A 20,753-nucleotide genomic window follows, 5' to 3' on the forward strand; every position below is an offset into this window, starting at 1 on the left:
GTTGATTTTATTATGGCGATACCAAATTTATATAGTTTTTTTTTCCATGTTTGACTATTTTTGCCTGATTTTAGAATGACACCTCTATCATAGGTGCAGAAGAGTGAAAATGACAGCAGTGCCAGATTAGTCACGTGATGGACACTAACGATGCCCGTGCACTCCTCCTACTATGATGGGGGGTCTTTTGAATTTCTGTCATGATGTCCGTCGTTTTACCAGACAAAATAACAATGCCCTGTTTTTTTTCTTTGTAGGGGTGAAAGTTGTCATGCAACCAGAGTCGATGGCGGTTCGTTCTGGACAAATGGTCAAGCTGTGCTGTATAGCTGCTGAACATCCTGTTGTTAACTACCAGTGGTTCAAAATGGATAAGGAGGTGGATTCTTTTGTTCTATAACATATATGTATATAACACACATAACCTCACACCATTAGATAAAACTTAGAGGTATATTGCATACTGTGTTACTATTCAGTTCAATGTGAAAACTGTATGCACTAAGCTCCCCCTAGTGGTGATTTCATAGAGTGAGAATTGTATCATCCATGTAGAAGATCTGAGTCAAAATGGACAATCATATTAAATCTCTGCCTGTTTTATACCCCCATCAACATAAATACACAGAACATATGCTGATATTGTATAAGGACAGTGTGTGAGGACTGATTGTTTTACTTTATAACCTGAACCACAGGTCCCGTATGGTAATTCCTCAGAACTGACATTTAACCCTGTGCATGTGGATGACGCCGGCTTCTACATTTGCAGAGTCAATGACACTCATACTTGTGATTTTAGTAACTGGGCTCGGCTGGAAGTTATTGAAAGCAATTTGGCATGTCATGGTAAGTTATATAAGGTATGCAGACGGGAAGAAGGCAAATGTGTCATTTATGTCTTGCTCTGCTGGTTTTTGTAACAGTATATTTTCTGTATCGATGCCTGCGGGGGAAGTAAAAGCTATGCTGTGTGCTCTGTGGCAGTCAGATTTATCCTCTCAGTAGCTGCTTCTCCCTCCCTCTTACAGCATGCAGTCTCACACACACAGAATGAGAATCTGCAGCTACATACCCCTCAGCCCCCCTCATCCCTGGACTTTATGTACTTTACTGCTACAAGTGGTTTTTAGATTCCTATATGTCCAGTGTGAATTCACGAGGGATCTGTGTCATGGGATATGAGATGATGCAGCTTACCTGCAGTCCTATGTAAACCTTTATAATATAAAATAGGATGAGCTATTGTCTAAAATGATAACTACCAGCAGGATTATTAACTCAGGCTCATTTGTTACGTTTTCATACGACTGACATTTCTGCATTGGATTACTTGAAATCTTTATATTGTGAAGTCGATATGAATGTGAGAGAGACTTTGTAAAGCCTGAAGTTTCGGGGGCCCAGCGACGCTTACGGAATGAGGGTCGCACGGTCAGAGTCGGGAGGACTTCTGGACCATCTCCCCCCAGGGGTGCTGGTGTGGTCACAGCCTGGAGGCTGCTGGACCGTGTATGGCTGTGTGAACGGCGCTCTATAGGTCAGGTACAGACAACATGTGTATTAGGTAGAGCCCAGACGGGCAGGTGTTTATTCTCGATGTTTATGTGTGTGATGGTGCTGAAGTGCCAAAATAAAGCACCTTTTGGACTTGAACCCCGTTGTCAGAGGAGAAGTATGTGATTGCGACCCCCTGAGAGAGAGCGATCCCTTACAATATACATTTGTGTTCTTTAAATTGTGTTATTTTTGGATAATCCCAACTTTTTTTTAATTATTATTAGTTGTCACTTTCAAGCCCACCCAACTGTGTTTCAGATAACTTAATAGCATCAATGTTATTATGAATAATCTACTGTTATTGTTTTGTTTTTTTACAATAAAAATTGCCTCTTATGTACAAGAATACAACTACTAAAATACTGCTCCTATGGAAAAATTAATAACTGCTCCTTATGTACAAGAATATAATGATTATAATTCTCCCTACTATGTACAGCAGAAATATAACTACTATAACACTGCTCCTATGTACAGCAGAAATATAACTACTATAACACTGCCCCTATGTACAGGAATATAACTACTATAATACTGCTCCTATGTACAAGAATATAACTACTATAATACTGCTCCAATGTACAAGAATATAACTACTATAATACTGCTCCTATGTACAAGAATATAACTACTATAATACTGCTCTTATGTACAAGAATATAACTACTATAATACTGCCTCCTATGTACAAGAATATAACTACTATAATACTGCCCCCTATGTACAAGAATATATCTACTATAATACTGCTCCAATGTACAAAAATATAACTACTATAATACTGCTCCAATGTACAAGAATATAACTACTATAATTCTGCTCCTATGTACAAGAATATAACTACTATAATACTGCCTCCTATGTACAAGAATATAACTACTATAATACTGCCTCCTATGTACAAGAATATAACTACTATAATACTGCTCCTATGTACAAGAATATAACTACTATAATACTGCCTCCTATGTACAAGTATATAACTACTATAATACTGCTCTCTATGTACAAGAATATAACTACTATAATACTGTCTCCTATGTACAGGAATATAACTACTATAAAACTGCTCCTATGTACAAGAATATAACTACTATAATACTGCCTCCTATGTACAAGAATATAACTACTATAATACTGCTCCTATGTACAAGAATATAACTACTATAATACTGCCTTCTATGTACAAGAATATAACTACTATAATACTGCTCCTATGTACAAGAATATAACTACTATAATACTGCCTCCTATGTACAAGAATATAACTACTATAATACTGCTCCCATGTACAAGAATATAACTACTATAATACTGCCTCCTATGTACAAGAATATAACTACTATAATACTGCCTCCTATGTACAAGAATATAACTACTATAACACTGCCTCCTATGTACAAGAATATAACTACTATAATACTGCTCCTATGTACAAGAATATAACTACTATAATACTGCTCCTATGTACAAGAATATAACTACTATAATACTGCTTCCTATGTACAAGAATATAACTACTATAATACTGCTCCTATGTACAAGAATATAACTACTATAATACTGCTCCTATGTATAAGAATATAACTACTATAATACTGCCTCCTATGTACAAGAATATAACTACTATAATACTGCTTCTATATACAAGAATATAACTACTATAACACTGCTCCTATGTACAGGGATGCAACTGCTATAATACTAACTTGAATAACTTTTGAGCAAAAACTAGGCTTCTTAGGACATGTAATGTATGCCCATCCCCCATGGTAGTAATCCAACAGACACATTGCCCTTTAGGGCCTGTATAAACAGGAGAAGCCAGCTGTGCAGACATGAGCTGCCTGGGCTTGAGTAGAACGACACTATAAAGGTTTCAGGTGTTTCGGTTGCTCTGATTGTAGTGATAACTTTTCTTTCTTTCTTAGGAATTTCAATGTTGCCTGACAATAGACTTCAGATATGTAACCAACCTCAGTCCCAAACGCTGGCGGTGGGGGCAAAGCTTGTGCTGGAGTGTGCCGCCATAGGAAAACCCTTGCCCTGTTATCAGTGGTACAGGAATGATGTGGCACTGGTGGATGCGACAACTAGCGTGTATACGGTAGGTGTGCTACTTTCAGTATGCCTTGGAAGGTACTGGTCCTCCTTGTGGAGATCCAGCTGGTGTACAGAGTCAATGCTCCATGGGAAAAGTATGCAAATGAGCTCTCCTCCAGAAGGCAGAAAACTGTCTCTCCAGTGCCACCTACAGGTAGCTACACCATAAGACAAACCATTAAAGAGCCTTGAAACTTGACATCATGGTATGGAAACCACAATTGACTCCCACACAGGTTGCCATCCACCGAGCCTACATGATAAATGTGTCTCACTGTTTCTGGTGATGGCCACACCCCTGGCCTCAGGTGTTGCTTATGTGGTCATTTATCCTTCCCTATTTATTCTGGCTTCTCCCACCATGCTGTGCGGTTTATAGCTTCAGTCTTGTTTTGGATGGCTGGTGTTTGGATCTCGGTGGAGTTCCTGTGCTTCCAGACATAGGGCTCATGCACATGACCGTGTGCTGCCCGTGGCCATATTGCGACCTGCATATGGCGGGTCCGCAATACATGGGGCACCGGCCGTGTGCAGCCGCATCACGGACCCATTCACTTGAATGGGTCTGCAATCCGGGAGATGCGATGCGGAAGCACGGATCGGAAGCCCACGGAAGCACTATGGAGTGCTTCCGTGGTGCTTCTGGCCGTGCCTCCGCACCGCAAAAAAAGTAGTGCATGCACTACTTTTTTGCTGTGCGGAATGTCAGATGCGGATCGCGAACCCCATTCAAGTGAATGGGTCTGTGATCCGCTGCGAATGCCTCACGGCCGGTGCCCCATTGCGGACCGTAATTAATTTGCGGTCCGCAGCACGGGCACGGAGCCCTTACGTTCGTGGGCATGAGCCCTTATTTGAAGTTAAGTGCCTTCTTTTCCTTTTGTTGATTGTTTGGGTTATCTGGTGTTGCTCTTTTCCCTGTCATTTGTGTTTAGGTCTGAGGGAGGCTCCTGTTTGTCCTACCGTTTGGAGAAACAGGTTGTCTCTTGTCCTGACATTAGTACCAGGTTCCTACAGGGTGAATTAGGAATTTAGGTTCCTGTGTATGAACTCACCTACCTCTGGGGTCACTTCATATTTGCAGTCAGTCAGGACTTTGATTAGGGTTTCTCTAGGAGGTGACCAGCTCCTTTCTCTAGTTTCCAGCCCTTTTCCCCTCTCCCCTTTCCTTCCTACGTTCGTGGTGGATTTCCCTCCCACACCAAAACGTGACTGGAGGTGGCCTTATTGGTGGTCTCCCAGCTTCCCCATAACTAGGAAATGCAACAAAATAATGTTTAAAGGGAACGTGACAACCAGACTGGCTCCGTCTAGTCAGAACATCTATTAGGTGGTCTATAGGATATACATCAGGGGGTCACAACAGACCCCAGCGTCATATTCAGGAGCTTCTAATTTCAGAAAATATTACATGGACATAAAGTGCACATGATGAGGTCCTGTTCAGAAAGCCTCAGCACCCCAAGGTTCCTTCATCAAGAGCAGAATCCAGCTAATTCCCGTTCTCAATTTAGCCGGAGGCATCCTCTAGTGATACAAAATGTCCACAAATGCCTGAGATACCTGAAAGCAAATGCTGAGCGTTTTCATTGCATTTATAGGGCTGTCTCACAAAAACAACCCCTCTTGCCATGTCCTATTAGGACACAGGAGCACGTTAGAGAGGAATAATCCTCTACTTGGGATCTCCGCTATGAAACACAGCATCTCACTCAGAGTGGCGGGCTTGAGATGTCCATATACTACTTGGCCATATACATACTTGGCCATTCATTTGACTGGTTGCATGCAATACCATATTTCCCCTACAGTAGCCGCTATAGCCACTATCGCCGGATCAGTGGCGATCAATTGATCACCACGGTGTTTTAAATCTGAAAAGACGCTGTCTTTGTGAAATAAAACCCTTAAGCTGTAACTCCTCTGCAGTAATGGCATAACATAATTATTAGCACACACTTTTGTACATTATATCATTATTTCTTCACATGTAGCTCTACCTATTCTAGTCTTCTTCTACCTTAGTAACCCCCATTTAATTGCATGTTATTTTAATATAATTCAGCATGAAAAACTAGTTACTTTTGTAATTTACTTTATGTTGCAAAAATGCTCCTGTTGTGAGATATTCTCTTATAATGGCGCCTCTTGGTGTTTAATCTGTACAGTAATGTCCACGTCCACCAACTAAGGTGCTTGCTCAGTTTCATTCTTTACCTGCCATCAGCTACAGTACAGACCAAAAGTTTGGACACACCTTCTCATTCAAAGAGTTTTCTTTATTTTCATGACTATGAAGGCATCAAAACTATGAATTAACACATGTGGAATTATATACATAACAAACAAGTGTGAAACAACTGAAAATATGTCATATTCTAGGTTCTTCAAAGTAGCCACCTTTTGCTTTGATTACTGCTTTGCACACTCTTGGCATTCTCTTGATGAGCTTCACAGGTGTGCCCTGTCAGGTTTAATAAGTAGGATTTCCTGCCTTATAAATGGGGTTGGGACCATCAGTGGCGTTGAGGAGAAGTCAGGTGGATACACAGCTGATAGTCCTACTGAATAGACTGTTAGAATTTGTATTATGGCAAGAAAAAAGCAGCTAAGTAAAGAAAAACGAGTGGCCATCATTACTTTAAAAAATGAAGGTGAGTCAGTCAGCCGAAAAATTGGGAAAACTTTGAAAGTAAGGGCTATTTGACCATGAAGGAGAGTGATGGGGTGCTGCGCCAGATGACCTGGCCTCCACAGTCACCGGACCTGAACCCAATCGAGATGGTTTGGGGTGAGCTGGACCGCAGAGTGAAGGCAAAAGGGCCAACAAGTGCTAAGCATCTCTGGGAACTCCTTCAAGACTGTTGGAAGACCATTTCAGGTGACTACCTCTTGAAGCTCATCAAGAGAATGCCAAGAGTGTGCAAAGCAGTAATCAAAGCAAAAGGTGGCTACTTTGAAGAACCTAGAATATGACATATTTTCAGTTGTTTCACACTTGTTTGTTATGTATATAATTCCACATGTGTTAATTCATAGTTTTGATGCCTTCATAGTCATGAAAATAAAGAAAACTCTTTGAATGAGAAGGTGTGTCCAAACTTTTGGTCTGTACTGTACTGTATCTACTTCTAGAAGTTGTGACAGTTACAGGGAGAGAGCTGGAGCAGAAGGGATACACACCCTGAGCTATGATAGGTAGAAAGCTGCAGCAGAAAGGGCACACCCCTTGATCTGTGATAGAGATCGAGTTGCGGCAGAAAGGACACATCCCATGAGCTATCATAGGGAGAGAGCTGCAGCAGAAAGTGCATGCTCCCTGAGCTGCGCTCGCTAGGGAGAGAGTTTCAGCAGAAAGGACATCCCCCCCCCTCTGACAAAGGACACACCCAGTGAGCTTTCAGCTTGAAATAAATGTAGCAGAGCAATGAATGGGGAGATCTCTGGATCCATGTGAAGTAAAGGACTAGCTCCAGTTAGAAAGAGATTGTCACTTGTCCTGGGCGCAGCTCAGCCACTTTGCAGTGAATGCGGCTCAGCTGTAATACCAAACACAGCCACTATACAATGTACGGCGCTGTGCTTGGTGAGCAGAGAGAAGGCCGCAGCACTGACAGGAGCACCACTGCCTTCTCAAACAGCTGATTGACGGGGGTCCGGGGTGTCGGACCCCCACCGATCAGATACTGGTGACCTATCCAGAGGACAGGTCATTAGTATTAATGTCTTGGAAAACTCTTTTAAGTATCTTAAGATCTATTAGTTATACAGTAGCCTCTCTGTTCTGAACAGACTTGTTTCAGGACTCTCTAACAAGAAGTAGAGAACATTGAACGGGAAACTATACAGTTACCTGATAAAAAAAACATACTAGTATCAATGGGGTTAATAGAATTTAAAAAGCACGGATGCGGTTTTGCAGAAACTCAGCCCCTTTCCTCTAGAAACAACGCCGCTCCTGTCCTAAGGCCATGTTCGGTAGTGCAGCTTTTAAGAAAGTGCCACCTTTTTTTTGTTCACAGGCTGTGAATGGTATTTCAGCTTAAGGCCTAGTCCACACGAACATTTTTTTTGTGAGTCTACGGGACGTTTTTTTGTGTTCCGTATACGGAACCATTAATTTCAATGGTTCCGCAAAAAAAACGGAATGTACTCCGTATGCATTCCGTATTTTTGTTTTTCCGTTCCGTTGAAAGATAGAACATCTCCTATTATTGCCCGCAAATCACGTTCCGTGGCTCTATTCAAGTCAATGGGTCAGCAAAAAAAACTGAACACATACGGAAATGCATCCGTATGTCTTCCGTATCCGTTCCGTTTTTTGCGGAACCATCTATTGAAAATGTTATGCCCAGCCCAATTTTATCTATGTAATTACTGTATACTGTATATGCCATACGGAAAAATGGAACGGAAAAACGGAAACACAAAAACGGAACAATGGATCAGTGAAAAACGGACCGCAAAACACAGAAAAAGGCTTATTGCACACGACCGTATGGCTTTTCTAGTGTTTTGCGGTCCATTTTTCATGGATCCGTTGTTCCGTTTTTTGTTTCCGTTGTGTTTCCGTTTCTGTTCCGTTTTTCCGTTCTGTTTTTCCGTATGGCATATACAGTATACAGTAATTACTTAGATAAAATTGGGCTGGGCATAACATTTTCAATAGATGGTTAAGCAAAAAACGGAACGGAAACAGAAGACATACGGATGCATTTCCGTATGTGTTCCGTTTTTTTTGCGGAACCATTGAAATGAATGGTTCCGTATACGGACCGTATACGGAACACAAAAAACGGCCAGTAAACGGGGAAAAAAAAACGGCCGTGTCCAGGAGGCCAAAGACATACGGTCGTGTGAACTAGGCCTAACTCTATTCAAGTGGATGGGGCAAAGCTGTAATGCCAGATACAGCCTGTGGACAAGAGTGGTGCTATTTCTAGATGAATGGGGCTAAGCTGCAGTACCAGACACAGCCTAAAGACAAGAAAGGCGCTGTTTCTGGAAGAAAGCAACTCTGTATTTCTAATGAATGGATTCATGTTGGTCTGAAGTTTTTAATCCTTTCCTCCAATGACCTTAACAATTTCAATTTTTATCCTAAATCCAAAATTGTTTTAAACCCAGATTCCCAGCGTTTCGGCACAAGATCAAGGCGTTTACTATTGCCGCTTGTCTAACGGTAATGAAACGGAGGACAGTAAGAAGGTGGAAGTCGTTGTTGGTAAGTCTTCATGTCGTCCAAAATGTCATTAGGTTTAGGCCTCATGCACACTGCCGTTTCCCGGCCGTGCCCGTATTGCGGCCCGCAAACAGCAGGTCCGCAATATACGGGCACCGGCCGTATGCAATTCGTATCACGGATGCGGACCTATTCACTTGAATGGGTTAACAATCCGGAAGGTTCGGATGTAGAACGGATACACGGATTCTCTCCGTGCCTCTGCACCGCAAAACAAAAACAAAAAATAGAACATGTTCTATGTTTTTGCGGTGTGGGCGGATCACGGACCCATTCATGTTGAATAGGTCTGGATCCGTCTGCGGAATCCGTCTGGATGTTGCCCGTGCATTGGGGACCGTGTGCATAAAAAATGATAAATGACCTACCCATGCCAAGCCTTCCTTTATTTAGACCTGGCGTGAGCGGCGGAAAAGAGGAAAAAGCCGCAGATTGCAGCGCAAGTAACCTTTGCACGGAGATACGACAAAAAGTGGTGTACGTCTGTTCATAAACGACCCCCGTAGTCTTCTGCCTCCAGGTCCATCCACCATATAGTTTCCGATGCCGATCAGTGGGGGTGCCGGGTGTCCGACCTTCACCGATATGATATTGATGACCTAGAAGTCCTGGAAAACCCCTTTAAACGGGGTTGGCCCACAAAAAACATGCATTCCCTATCCACAGTGATAGATGTAGGACCACTAGGGACCCCACTGGTTGGACCCCCACTGATCACTAGGATGAAGGCTCGTCCATGAAATCAACTCTAGCTTCTTGCCCCCATTTTAGTGATCAGAGGGGGACCCAATGGTGGGGCTCCCAGGGATCATACCTTGACCAACCCCTTTAAGGCTATTTTCACACTAGCGTTTTTGCTGGATCCGGCAGGTTTCAGCAAAAACGCTTCCATTACTGATAATACAACGTTATGAACGGATCCGGTTGTATTATCTTTAACATTGCCAAGACGGATCCGTCATGAACTCCATTGAAAGTCAATGGAGGACGGATCCGTTTTCTATTGTGGCAGAGAAAACGGATCCATCCCCATGGACATGCATTGTGGGTCATGACGGATGCGTCTTGCTCCGCATCTCAGGACGGAAAGCAAACTACAACACGCTGCGGTTTTCTCTCCGGTATGGGAATGGAACGGAATGCATTCTGGAGCACTACGTTCTGTTCAGTTACATTTTATCCCCATTGACAATGAGTGGGAACCAAACGGAAGCGTTTTTTTCCGGTGTTGAGACCCTATGACGGATCTCAATACCGGAAAACATTAACGCTCGTGTGAAAGTAGCCTAAACAAGATATAGCAAATTTATGACTACAGCTACGTCAGTCATGGTTCTGTGCTTCAGGTGGCCGAGTACCCACATCTCTCCAACAGATGGCGCTGCTTGTAATAACTGATCTGGCATAACAAATTTAAAGGGCAACTCCACTTTAAACAATATTTGATATTAAGATAGCAAATGCTTCAGTAACCGCCAGCTGCCATGGAACTACAACTCCCAGCATGCTCTATTCGGGTATAATGAAAGCTCTGAATACAGTTAAGCTAGTATGAATGCTAGGAGTTGTAGTTTCCCAACAGCTAAGGCTGCTGACCACTGTTTTAGTTGTTACGTTGCATTTGCAATTTTTCATAGCATTCTCTGTTGTTGCATCCAGAGCTGTGTTAAAACGATCTTGTAGTTGCTCTAAATCAGGGATAGCCAACCTGCGGCTCTCCAGCTGTTGCAAAACTACAACTCCCAGCATGCCCACACTGCTTACAGGTATCAGCCTACAGCAGGGCATGGTGGGAGTTGTAGTTTTACAACAGCTGGAGAGCCGCAGGTTGACCATCCCTGCTCTAGATCAAAGTCCCCCCCAACCTGCGGCTCCCCAGCTGTTGCAAAACTACAGCTCCCATCATGCCCTGACACCCTGCGTCTATCGGGTATGATGGGAGCTATAGTTTTGCCACAGGTTGGAGATCACTGCTCTAGACAGCAGTTTATGTATACAACTGTATGACCGAGCTCCCTTAATGCACTCTATAAAGCAGCAAACATTTGAATGCAGCTTTGGATGTAACTAAAGTAAATAAAATGATGCAGGTTTCAAGATTACTCAGCATTATAACATGCATTAAAACTATCTAAAATTTTAAAGGGGTACTCCCAATGCTTTCTTCTAGCCTGTGGAAGAAAGACAGTTTAGTTAGCACTTACCCTCCATCGTATCGCCGATGCCTCCATCTCCACTGCGCTCACACAGGCTCCGGGTTCTAACGCTCGGGTCCCAACTGGATGTGTGCCCTTCAAGAAGGGACCCCAGCGGAAGAGCCCGCAGCCTGTGTGAGGGCACCTGAGACGGAGGCATGGGCGCAGCGACAGAGGATCAGTGCTAACTAAACTGTCTTTCTTCCACAGGTGAGAGGGTGGGTTAACACTAGCGTTAGGGATTCCGTTATGGCTTTCCGTTATAACGGAAAATAACGGAATCCATAAGACGGAAGGACGGATCCGTTCTTCTGCACATAGACTTGTATTATGATGGAATGCAAAAATGAAGCCTTTAAAAGGCATTCCGTTTGCTTTCTGTCCTAATAGAAGTCTATGGGAAAGCATAACGGGTCCCGTTATGCAAGACGGAAAGCAAAGTCCTGCATAACGGGACCTCAGACAGATCCGTTTTGATTCCCATAGACTTCTATTAGGACCTTTTAAAGGCTTCCGTTTTGCATCCCGTCATAATGCAAGTCTATAGGCCAGAAGAACGGATCCGTCCTTACGTCTTATGGATTCCGTTATAACGGAAAGCCATAACGGAATCCCTAACGCTAGTGTGAACCCACCCTTAGAAGAAAGCACAGATTTTTTTTAAGTTTGCAGTACCCCTTTTAAGTTCAACATTGTGTTAATGCAAAATAAACCCCTTTAAGTGATGGGTGCATTTAAAAACATGGAAAGAAAACTAGAGTCAATGTTTGCTACTTTTTCAATATTACATGTACATTTTATACAGAGAGAGGTCAAAAGGATATACATGATGTTAAAGGGGTTGTCACAAGATGTTAACTTAAAGGGGTCTTCTGGGCTAGAATCTTCAGAACCCGTTACTAATTAAAAAACAAAACAAAAAAACAAACACCCGTCTGCAGCCTCACCATTCTCACACCTCAGCCCTGTTCCCAGCCGCTAGACCAGAAGCAGCTTTGTCCCATGACTACTGCAGCCAATCACAGGCCTCAGCGGTCACGTGCTAGAACAGCACATCACTGGGCGGGACAGAGGAAGCAGGAGGAGCACAGGTGCACAGAGTGGCTGGGGCCGCCCTCTGTGCACTTAACTGCTCATTTGCATATGTATTAAAACTGCTAGCTAGCCCTACAAGACATTGAGGCAGCTATATCAAGACTGGCGCATCCGTACGTCAGTCTCGATCCCCCATGCACTGGAGTGAGAGGCGCTTAATTCATACTTGCTAACATTTAGGTTGGTAAAATCGAGGACTATAAGCCCTGCCCCTAGGAACGCCCCGGACTCCGGGGTTTACGTTAGCCCTGCCCATTTTTCAGCACAGGACAGCGCAAATTTGCCAGGACTGTATCTGAAAAACAGGGACAAGTCCCGGCAAATTCGGGACAGTTGGCAGCTATGACCCAAGGCAGAAGCCTCTTAACAAATCAAGCGCACCTCTGCCCTGCTGTGCGCCAGAAATGCTACTGGCTGGGGTAGACTTCCGCTATAACTTCCGCCACTTTCTGGTGAAAGTTATAGTAAATGTGGCGGTGCGGCGCGAAGCCCCACTCATCTTCGTCATTTTGGAAAAGCGTCGAGAAGCCAAAAAAGTCGCAAATGATGGCGCCCATATGGCGTGCGCCATAATGTGTGACTTTTTATATGCCATAATAGTGGAATAATTAGCTTAATAAATGTCCCTCATCGTTACTGGTTTATCAGTGAATTTCCTGCTCCCAGAAAATGTAATTTCATACTTTAATTATGTAAATCACAATAAAAATCCTCGTGTTCATGACCCTTCTCCATCTAGTACCCATTACCTGTAATATTATTACACTCCAGAAACACATCCAGGCCCCTCCTGAACTCTCTTAGTGAACTCACCATCACCACCTCCTCAGGCAGAGAGTTCCATAGTCTCACTGCTCTTACCGTAAAGAATCCTCTACTATGTTTGTGTAGAAACCTTCTTTATTGTAGATGTGGAGGATGTCCGCCCCTTATACAGTACTTACAATCCTGAGGAGACATATATTAGGTGCGCAGGTTGCGGTGAGCCCAGGCGCTTAAAGAGGCTCCGTATTGGGAGACCAGAAATGTAAGCTACGTGTGACACATAGGGGATCCTGTTTAAAAATTTGGACTGGAGCCCAGAAGCTTCAGGTTACGTATCTGTGCTGAAGTCTGCAATAATAGTCCCTGCCAGGCATTATTGTACTTGTAGTTCACATCACAGGTGAATGGCTACAGGTGGCACCTATTAAAGGGGCATTAGGTTTCCTCGAAATAAAGCTTAGTCATGATATCGATGAAAAGTTCTACAATGTTGGTGGTCCTTTTGTAAGGGTACTTTCACACTTTCGGCAGAGGATTCCGGCAGGCAGTTCCGTCGCCAGAACTTCCTGCCCGGATCCTGCAATCCGGACGCAAATGGTATTTATTTTATTTTTTTCACAGATTTAAAGGTCTGCGCATGTGCAGACCGGAAGAACGGATCCGTCAATGCGGAAATTAATGCCGGATCCGGCTTTCCGGCAAGTGTCCAGGATTTTTGGCAGGAGAGAAAACTGCAGCACGCTGCGCTATTTTCTCCGGCCAAAAAAACGTAAGGGGGACTGAACTGATGCATCCTGAACGGATTGCTCTCCATTCAGAATGCGTTAGGATAAAATCTGTTTTTTTCCAGTATAGAGCCCCTAGGATGGAATTCAATACCGGAAAAGAAAAACGCTAGTGTGAAAGGACCTGAACAGAAATGTGCCTATTTTAGGCGTATTTCTGGTGCAGATTGCAGCGTAAAGGTCCTGCAACTTTTCCCAGCTCATGCCAGGTCTAAAAAAGGGGGCATGGTGTGGGCGGGGAAGGGGGTGGGCCTAAAACAGGCATAGAAAATGGTCTAAATTTAAGCCAGCAAGGAAGCTGGCATAGCTTTAGAGCGGCCGAAGTTATGTAGACGCCGACGACTCTTCATAGCTTCAACGGATCCACCGCCAGCGCGCGGGGTCTAAAACGCCAGTCTTTATAAATGACTCCCTTAATGCTTTAATTCCTCAACAGGATATCTGCTATCGGTAAATGGGGACACCCTTGTTTCCATTCAGAGACAGTAATCCTGTCCATAGCTAGTCCTGTATCCAGTGTAGACAATGTTCTGTGAGCTGAACAGCCCGGACTCCAGACTGATACATTGTAACAAACTAGTACAGTTGTATCCAGTGTAGACAATGCTCTGTGAGCTGAACAGCCCGGACTCTGGACTGATACATTGTAACAAACCAGCAGAGAAGTATCCAGTCTAGACAATGCTCTGTGAGCTAAACAGGCGGGACTCCAGACTGATACATTGTAACAAACCAGCACAGCTGTATCCAGTCTAGACAATGCTCTGTGAGCTAAACAGCCCGGACTCCAGACTGATACATTGTAACAAACTAGTACAGTTGTATCCAGTGTAGACAATGCTCTGTGAGCTGAACAGCCCGGACTCTGGACTGATACATTGTAACAAACCAGCAGAGAAGTATCCAGTCTAGACAATGCTCTGTGAGCTGAACAGCCCGACTCCAGACTGATACATTGTAACAAACTAGTACAGTTGTATCCAGTGTAGACAATGCTCTGTGAGCTGAACAGCCCGGACTCTGGACTGATACATTGTAACAAACCAGCAGAGAAGTATCCAGTCTAGACAATGCTCTGTGAGCTGAACAGCCCGACTCCAGACTGATACATTGTAACAAACTAGTACAGTTGTATCCAGTCTAGACAATGCTCTGTGAGCGTCACAGCCCGGACTCCAGACTGATACATTGTAACAAACCAGCACAGCTGTTTCCAGTCTAGACAATGCTCTGTGAGCTAAACAGCCCGGACTCCAGACTGATACATTGTAACAAACTAGCAGAGAGATGTGTCTAGACCGGATACAATTGTGTCCACTTCTCAGCAGGACTGGTTATGGACTGGATTACTGCCTCTGAATGTAGACAAGAGTGTTCTCATTCACTGACAGCAAACCTGAAAATAGTGAGGATTGGAATTGAAGCACAGAGCATATTAGAACTTTTCATTTATAGCCCGAAAGGCTATCGACACCTTTTAGGGCATTTTTATTGCATTGGCTGTGAATAGAGAGAAAATCTATTTGCCACTGTATTCTGCAGGCTGCTCAGGGTGAAATCTCTCTCCGAACGGCTCCTAAAGCCTCTCTTTTCTCCTGAACTCAAATCCATCATCTTTTCACACTTGCGTTCGGGGCTCCGCTTGTGAGTTCCGTTTGAAGGCTCTCACAAGCGGCCCCGAACGGATCCGTCCAGCCCTAATGCATTCTGAGTGGAGGCGGATCCGCTCAGAATGCATCAGTCTGGCAGCGTTCAGCCTCCGCTCCGCTCAGCAGACGGACACCTGAACGCAGCTTGCAGCGTTCGGGTGTCCGCCTGGCCGTGCGGAGGCGAGCGGATCCGTCCAGACTTACAATGTAAGTCAATGGGGACGGATCCGTTTGAAGTTGACACTATATGGCTCAATCTTCAAACGGATCCGTCCCCCATTGACTTTCAATGTAAAGTCAAAACGGATCCGTTTGCATTATCATGAACAAAAAAAAAAACAAAAAAATTTTTTTTTGTTTTTTTTTGTTCATGGTAATGCAAACGGATCCGTTCTGAACGGATCTAAGCGTTTGCATTATAGGAGCGGATCCGTCTGTGCAGATACCAGACGGATCCGCACCTAACGCAGGTGTGAAAGTAGCCTAAACCAAATAGGATAGTCCTAGTTTGACCGATTTCACACTGAATGGGACTGAGCAGCCTGCAATGTATGAGAAATCATGTAGCCTCCAGAACAAAGAAAGACAAGATTTTTTTAAGGGGTTTTCGCAGATTTTCACATTCTCAGAATAGGTCATCAATATGAGATTGTTTGAGGTTTAATTCTCGGGACCCCCACCTGTATGAAGAGGCTTCTGCACCCTGTGAGCACTTAGGCCTCTTTCTAGGCCACGCAACATCATGTTCATCAGTCACGTGGCCTAGGCGCAGCTCAGTGCCATTCAAGTGAATAGCGCTCCGCTGCAATACCAAGCACAACCACTATCAAATGCATGGCGCTGTGCTTGGTAAGCTGTGAGGAGGCCGCAGCGCTCACCTGAGATTGGCAGAGATACCGCGAGGAAGCGCATAGCGAAACGATCGTCGGGCGGTACGCTCCAGGCTGGGTCAGTACTTCTTATTTTTATTATTATCATCTCTAGCAGTGTTATTCTAGGCTCTGCATATGTCTGTCACCGTCCCTCACTATGCACAGTGATGGGTGGCGAATTGCATTATATGGACGCATGGTTGCCACTTGAGCCTTATGTCATTATGCTGCTATATGTGATTATACTAGTCCCTGATGTCTGGAGTCTATTATAGTTGTCACACTCCAGTTTTTTCATGTTTGCTGCTATATGTATTTTATTATATATTGATTAATGTTATGTGTACTGTATATGTGTGGATTTTAATATTTTTTTATTAAAGTCTCTATTTTTTGCGTGGTAGCTTTTTTAGCTTGATAGGAGTTGTAGAGATACCCCCGGCAATCTTATATTGAAGACCTGTCCTGAGGATAGGCCATCGATATGAAAATCCAAAAAAAAACTGTAATCACAAGGAATTGCAAATGTTTTATTTTTTTTTAATCTGAAAATGCAATAAAAATAAAATAAAAGGAAACTCCACCTTTTGAAAGGTGTCCATAGCCTTTAATCTTTATTGACAGACCCCTTTATATTTCATTTTCACAGCTCTCAACGACTTAGGCCTCCGTTTTTTGCGTTCCGTATACGGAATGCACACGGATGTCACCTGTATTTTTTGCGGATCCGTTTTTTTGCGGACAGCAAAATACGGAAAAAGCCATACAGTCGTGTGAAGGAGGCCTTAGGCTTAGTTCACATTAGGTCAGGTTTAGATGGATCAGATTGTTAATATGATATATACAAAAAAAATACAACAAATATTAAATACTGTTTTTCTTTTAAAACAAAAGGAAGTGCGAAGCTTTGGACAAATGTCGCTATGGAGTGCACAGAAGGTAGGGGATGCATGTCTGATTCATGCATGTTCTTGAGGAAGAAGTATTTATACTGCATGAAAAAAAATCAAAGGTGGTGGGGGATGATCTGTCACTGCTGCTCTCTCGCGCCCCCGCATGGCGATAACCTGGCCTTTCGTTTTCAGCGGTCACATGGCTTAAAATAACAGGACAGGGGCATAAATTAAATGACCAAACCCTACAGGAGGGTTCCCTAAAAATTTATTTGCCCAATCCTAATGTGCAAGGGCAGGCCCCTTTAAGAGCTTGTATTCTGTCTATGGTGCAGGCTGCCCCAAAACTGCCACCTACTTTGTCAGATGGTGCATCCCTGACAATCAATTGATTCACGTGATCTTGAACGCTGATCTCACCGACATTTTGCGAAATATTTAGGCGGCAGAAGTTTGACCCAGTTTGGACTGGCGTTCATACCTTGCAAAACATATATTCAAGGGGCTGTCCCACTGGGACAACAAGTCCCCTATCTACAGGATAAGGGCTCATGCACACTACCGCATGTATTTTGTGGTCCGTAAAAAATACAGATGACGTCCGTGTGCATTCCGTATTTTGCGGAACGGAACAGCCGGCCCCTAATAGAACAGTCCTATCCTTGTCCGTAATGCGTACAATAATAGGACATGCTCTATTTTTTTGCGGAACAGACATACGGAATGCACATGGAGGAGCTTCCGTTTTTTCCCCGGACCCATTGAAATGAATGGTTCCGCATACAGTCCACAAAAAAAAACGTAACGGACACGGAAAGAAAATATGTTTGTGTGCATGAGCCCTAAGTGTCTGATAAGTGGGGGTCCGACTGCTGGGGTCACGAGCCCATGTTCCCCGTCAGAATGGAGCGGCAAATACACATGCGTGACCACCACTCCATTCAAACCGCCCCCTGGCAGTGCAAAGTAGGTGTGGGTGAGATTTATCATGGCCAAAATTGTGGCAGGGTACCTTCACAAATGTTGACACATGCCTGTTTGGTGCAAAAATTATTATTATTATTATTATTTGGGGGGGGGGCTTAGAGGGAGGGGCGTGGCTTACAAAACCATTATATTTACTATAATTTATGCTAAAACCTGCCATAAATTATAGGGTAAATGTGCTCCAGCTCATAGTAAATCTGTCCCATTGCCTAGAGAGACTAGACCAGTAATGGCTAACCTCCCGCCCTCCAGCTGTGGTGAAACTACAACTCCCAGCATGCTCCACCCATTTCTATGGAGTTCTGAGAACAGCCAAGCAAGTGTGCATCTTGAGAATCGTAGTTTGACCACAGCTGGAGTGCCGGAGGTTAGCCATCACAGGCCTCCATGGTGCCCTACTGCATCTATGATTTTTATTGAAAACACTAGAACGTGCTTTCCCTGCTCCGGTATTACAAAAAAGTGCAGAGGGCCACAGAAAAACATGCAAAATGATGCGGTCCATCGCAAGTCCTCTCCAAAAGGGGAATGAGCATCTGTAAGGCTACTTTCACACTAGCATTTCTATTTTCCGGTATTGAGATCCGTCCTAGGGTCTTAATACCGGGAAAAAAAAACACTTCTGTTTTGTCCCCATTCATTGTCAATGGGGATAAAACGTAACTGAGCCGAACGGAATGCTCCAAAAAGCATTGCGTTCCGTTTGGTTGCGTTCTCATACCGGAGAGCAAAAAGCAGCATGCTGCAGTTTTCTTTCCGTCATGGGATGCGGAGCAAGACGGATCCGGCATGACCCGCAATGCAAGTCAATGGGGACGAATCCGCCCCCCATTGACTTGCAATGGAGTTCACGACGGATCCGTCTTGGCAATGTTAAAGATAATACAACGGGATCCGTTCATAACGGAATTATGTATTATCAGTAACGGAAGCGTTTCTGCTGAACCCTGCCGGATACAGCAAAAAACGGAAGTGTGAAAGTAGCCTAAAACTTTGCCCAACTCCGAGCCAGAAGGACTTGCAAGGGACAGGGAACCATGACCTCCCTTCACCGAAGCTTACGTAGAACCCATCCTGCTCCTGTATCCACCAGGAGTTGTAGTCAGAAGGCAATGCAGATGCATTGATTAGGAAGGAGCACAAAGCTAAAGTAATTGATAGATTATGCTTCTATTATACCCCTCTGTGGTACTATGGGAGGGCGCCAAATTTACAGTCCTGGCTGGTACCGCAATTCATTTCCTACCCGGCCGTCTTTCTACTTTCATTTCTGCTTTCTCTTTGAGCTCGTCTGGTGGTGACGGGTTTAGATGAACGGTGACATTTCTTTTGTGGACCAAGTAGACAGACTCAAGCCCTGACCTATGGGAAATGGAATCAAAGTTCAGATTACACGTCTTTTGACAACAGCGCCACACCTAAAGTGTAAGAAAGAGAATTTGCCCTTAAAATAGAAAGAAAAAAATCGCTAATAAAAGTAAGAATCTTGAATAGAAAGAATGTATCAGGAAAGCTGGGTGACCACCCCTGTGGGAGCCACATTGGATGTGTTGTTGTATAACCTTGGGTAACTCTGCAGATGTTTTGTGCTTCTTTTGCTTTTATTGTATGGAAAATGAGTTACTTATTGTGTAATCCTCCAATCACACCCAGAGCTGGAATCAGAATGCTGCCAGTTTCTTATAAGGTGTCAGACTGTGCGATTTAAAGGGGTATTCGTTATGTCCTGTTAGATCAGCGAGGGGGTGACCGTTCATGAGAAAGGGGGTCCTGTGTCTCCCTGAATAGATGGATCGGCAGTTGAACATGTGCATTGCAGCTCCATTTATCAGTATGGGGCAATTGTATCTCCAGTAGCCAAGTACAGTAGGGCCATGGAGCTGGATGGAGCGGCATCAAACTGGGGACATGAAACACCCAATCTCATGAACGGTGGAGGTCTCAGATCAAGACCCCACTGATCAAATAGTGGATAAGGCATAACTTGGTGTAATACCCTTTCAAAGGGGGTTTTCGTGGGAGACAAAAACATGAGACATTAGAAGTTAAAATTAAAGAATCATTACTCACCTCCACCAATCCCCCGCCACTCCTGTGTACTCCCTGTCCTGGCTCAACACACTGGAAATGCTAGGAAAGCCCCGCTCAGCCAATCACAGGCCTTTTTTAGCATTTGGGGTACTTTGCGGCAGAGGATTCCGGCAGGCAGTTCCGTCGCTGGAACTGCCCGCCGGATCCGTCAAAACGTATGCAAACGGATGGCATTTGTCAGACAGATCAGGATCCTGATCCGTATGACAAATGCATTGAAATGCCGGATTCGTCTCACCGGTGTCAAAACGGATCCGGCATTTATTTATTTTTTTACATTTTTTGCGGTCTGAGCATGCGCAGACCGCAATGTCGGATCCGTTTTGCCGGAACACTCTGCAGTATTGCATTTCAATGGGGAAAATGCCGGCAAGCGTTCCGGAATTTTGGATGGAGATAAAACCGCAGCATGCTGCGGTATTATCTTCGTTCTGAAAAGGCAAAAAGCCTGAACTGAAGACATCCTGATGCATCCTGAACGGATTGCTCTCCCTTCAGAATGCATGGGGATAAAAC

General features: G+C 44.0%; 1 protein-coding gene across 3 annotated transcripts in view; it reads left to right on the forward strand.

Moving 5' to 3' along the window:
* The window catches only part of MALT1 (MALT1 paracaspase), a 223,675-nt gene that overhangs the window by 160,769 nt on the left and 42,153 nt on the right, over positions 1 to 20,753 (forward strand). For 2 of the 3 annotated variants that reach the window (XM_040421076.1, XM_040421073.1), the window contains 5 exons: positions 258 to 379; positions 699 to 849; positions 3,492 to 3,667; positions 8,791 to 8,887; positions 17,161 to 17,205. In XM_040421076.1, coding sequence (XP_040277010.1) covers positions 258 to 379; positions 699 to 849; positions 3,492 to 3,667; positions 8,791 to 8,887; positions 17,161 to 17,205 — 591 coding nt within the window. The remainder of the gene's footprint in view (positions 1 to 257; positions 380 to 698; positions 850 to 3,491; positions 3,668 to 8,790; positions 8,888 to 17,160; positions 17,206 to 20,753) is intronic. The other variant, XM_040421074.1, reaches the window with a different exon arrangement.

This window comes from Bufo bufo, chromosome 2 (genome assembly GCF_905171765.1).
Source record: "Bufo bufo chromosome 2, aBufBuf1.1, whole genome shotgun sequence".
NCBI lineage: Eukaryota > Metazoa > Chordata > Amphibia > Anura > Bufonidae > Bufo > Bufo bufo.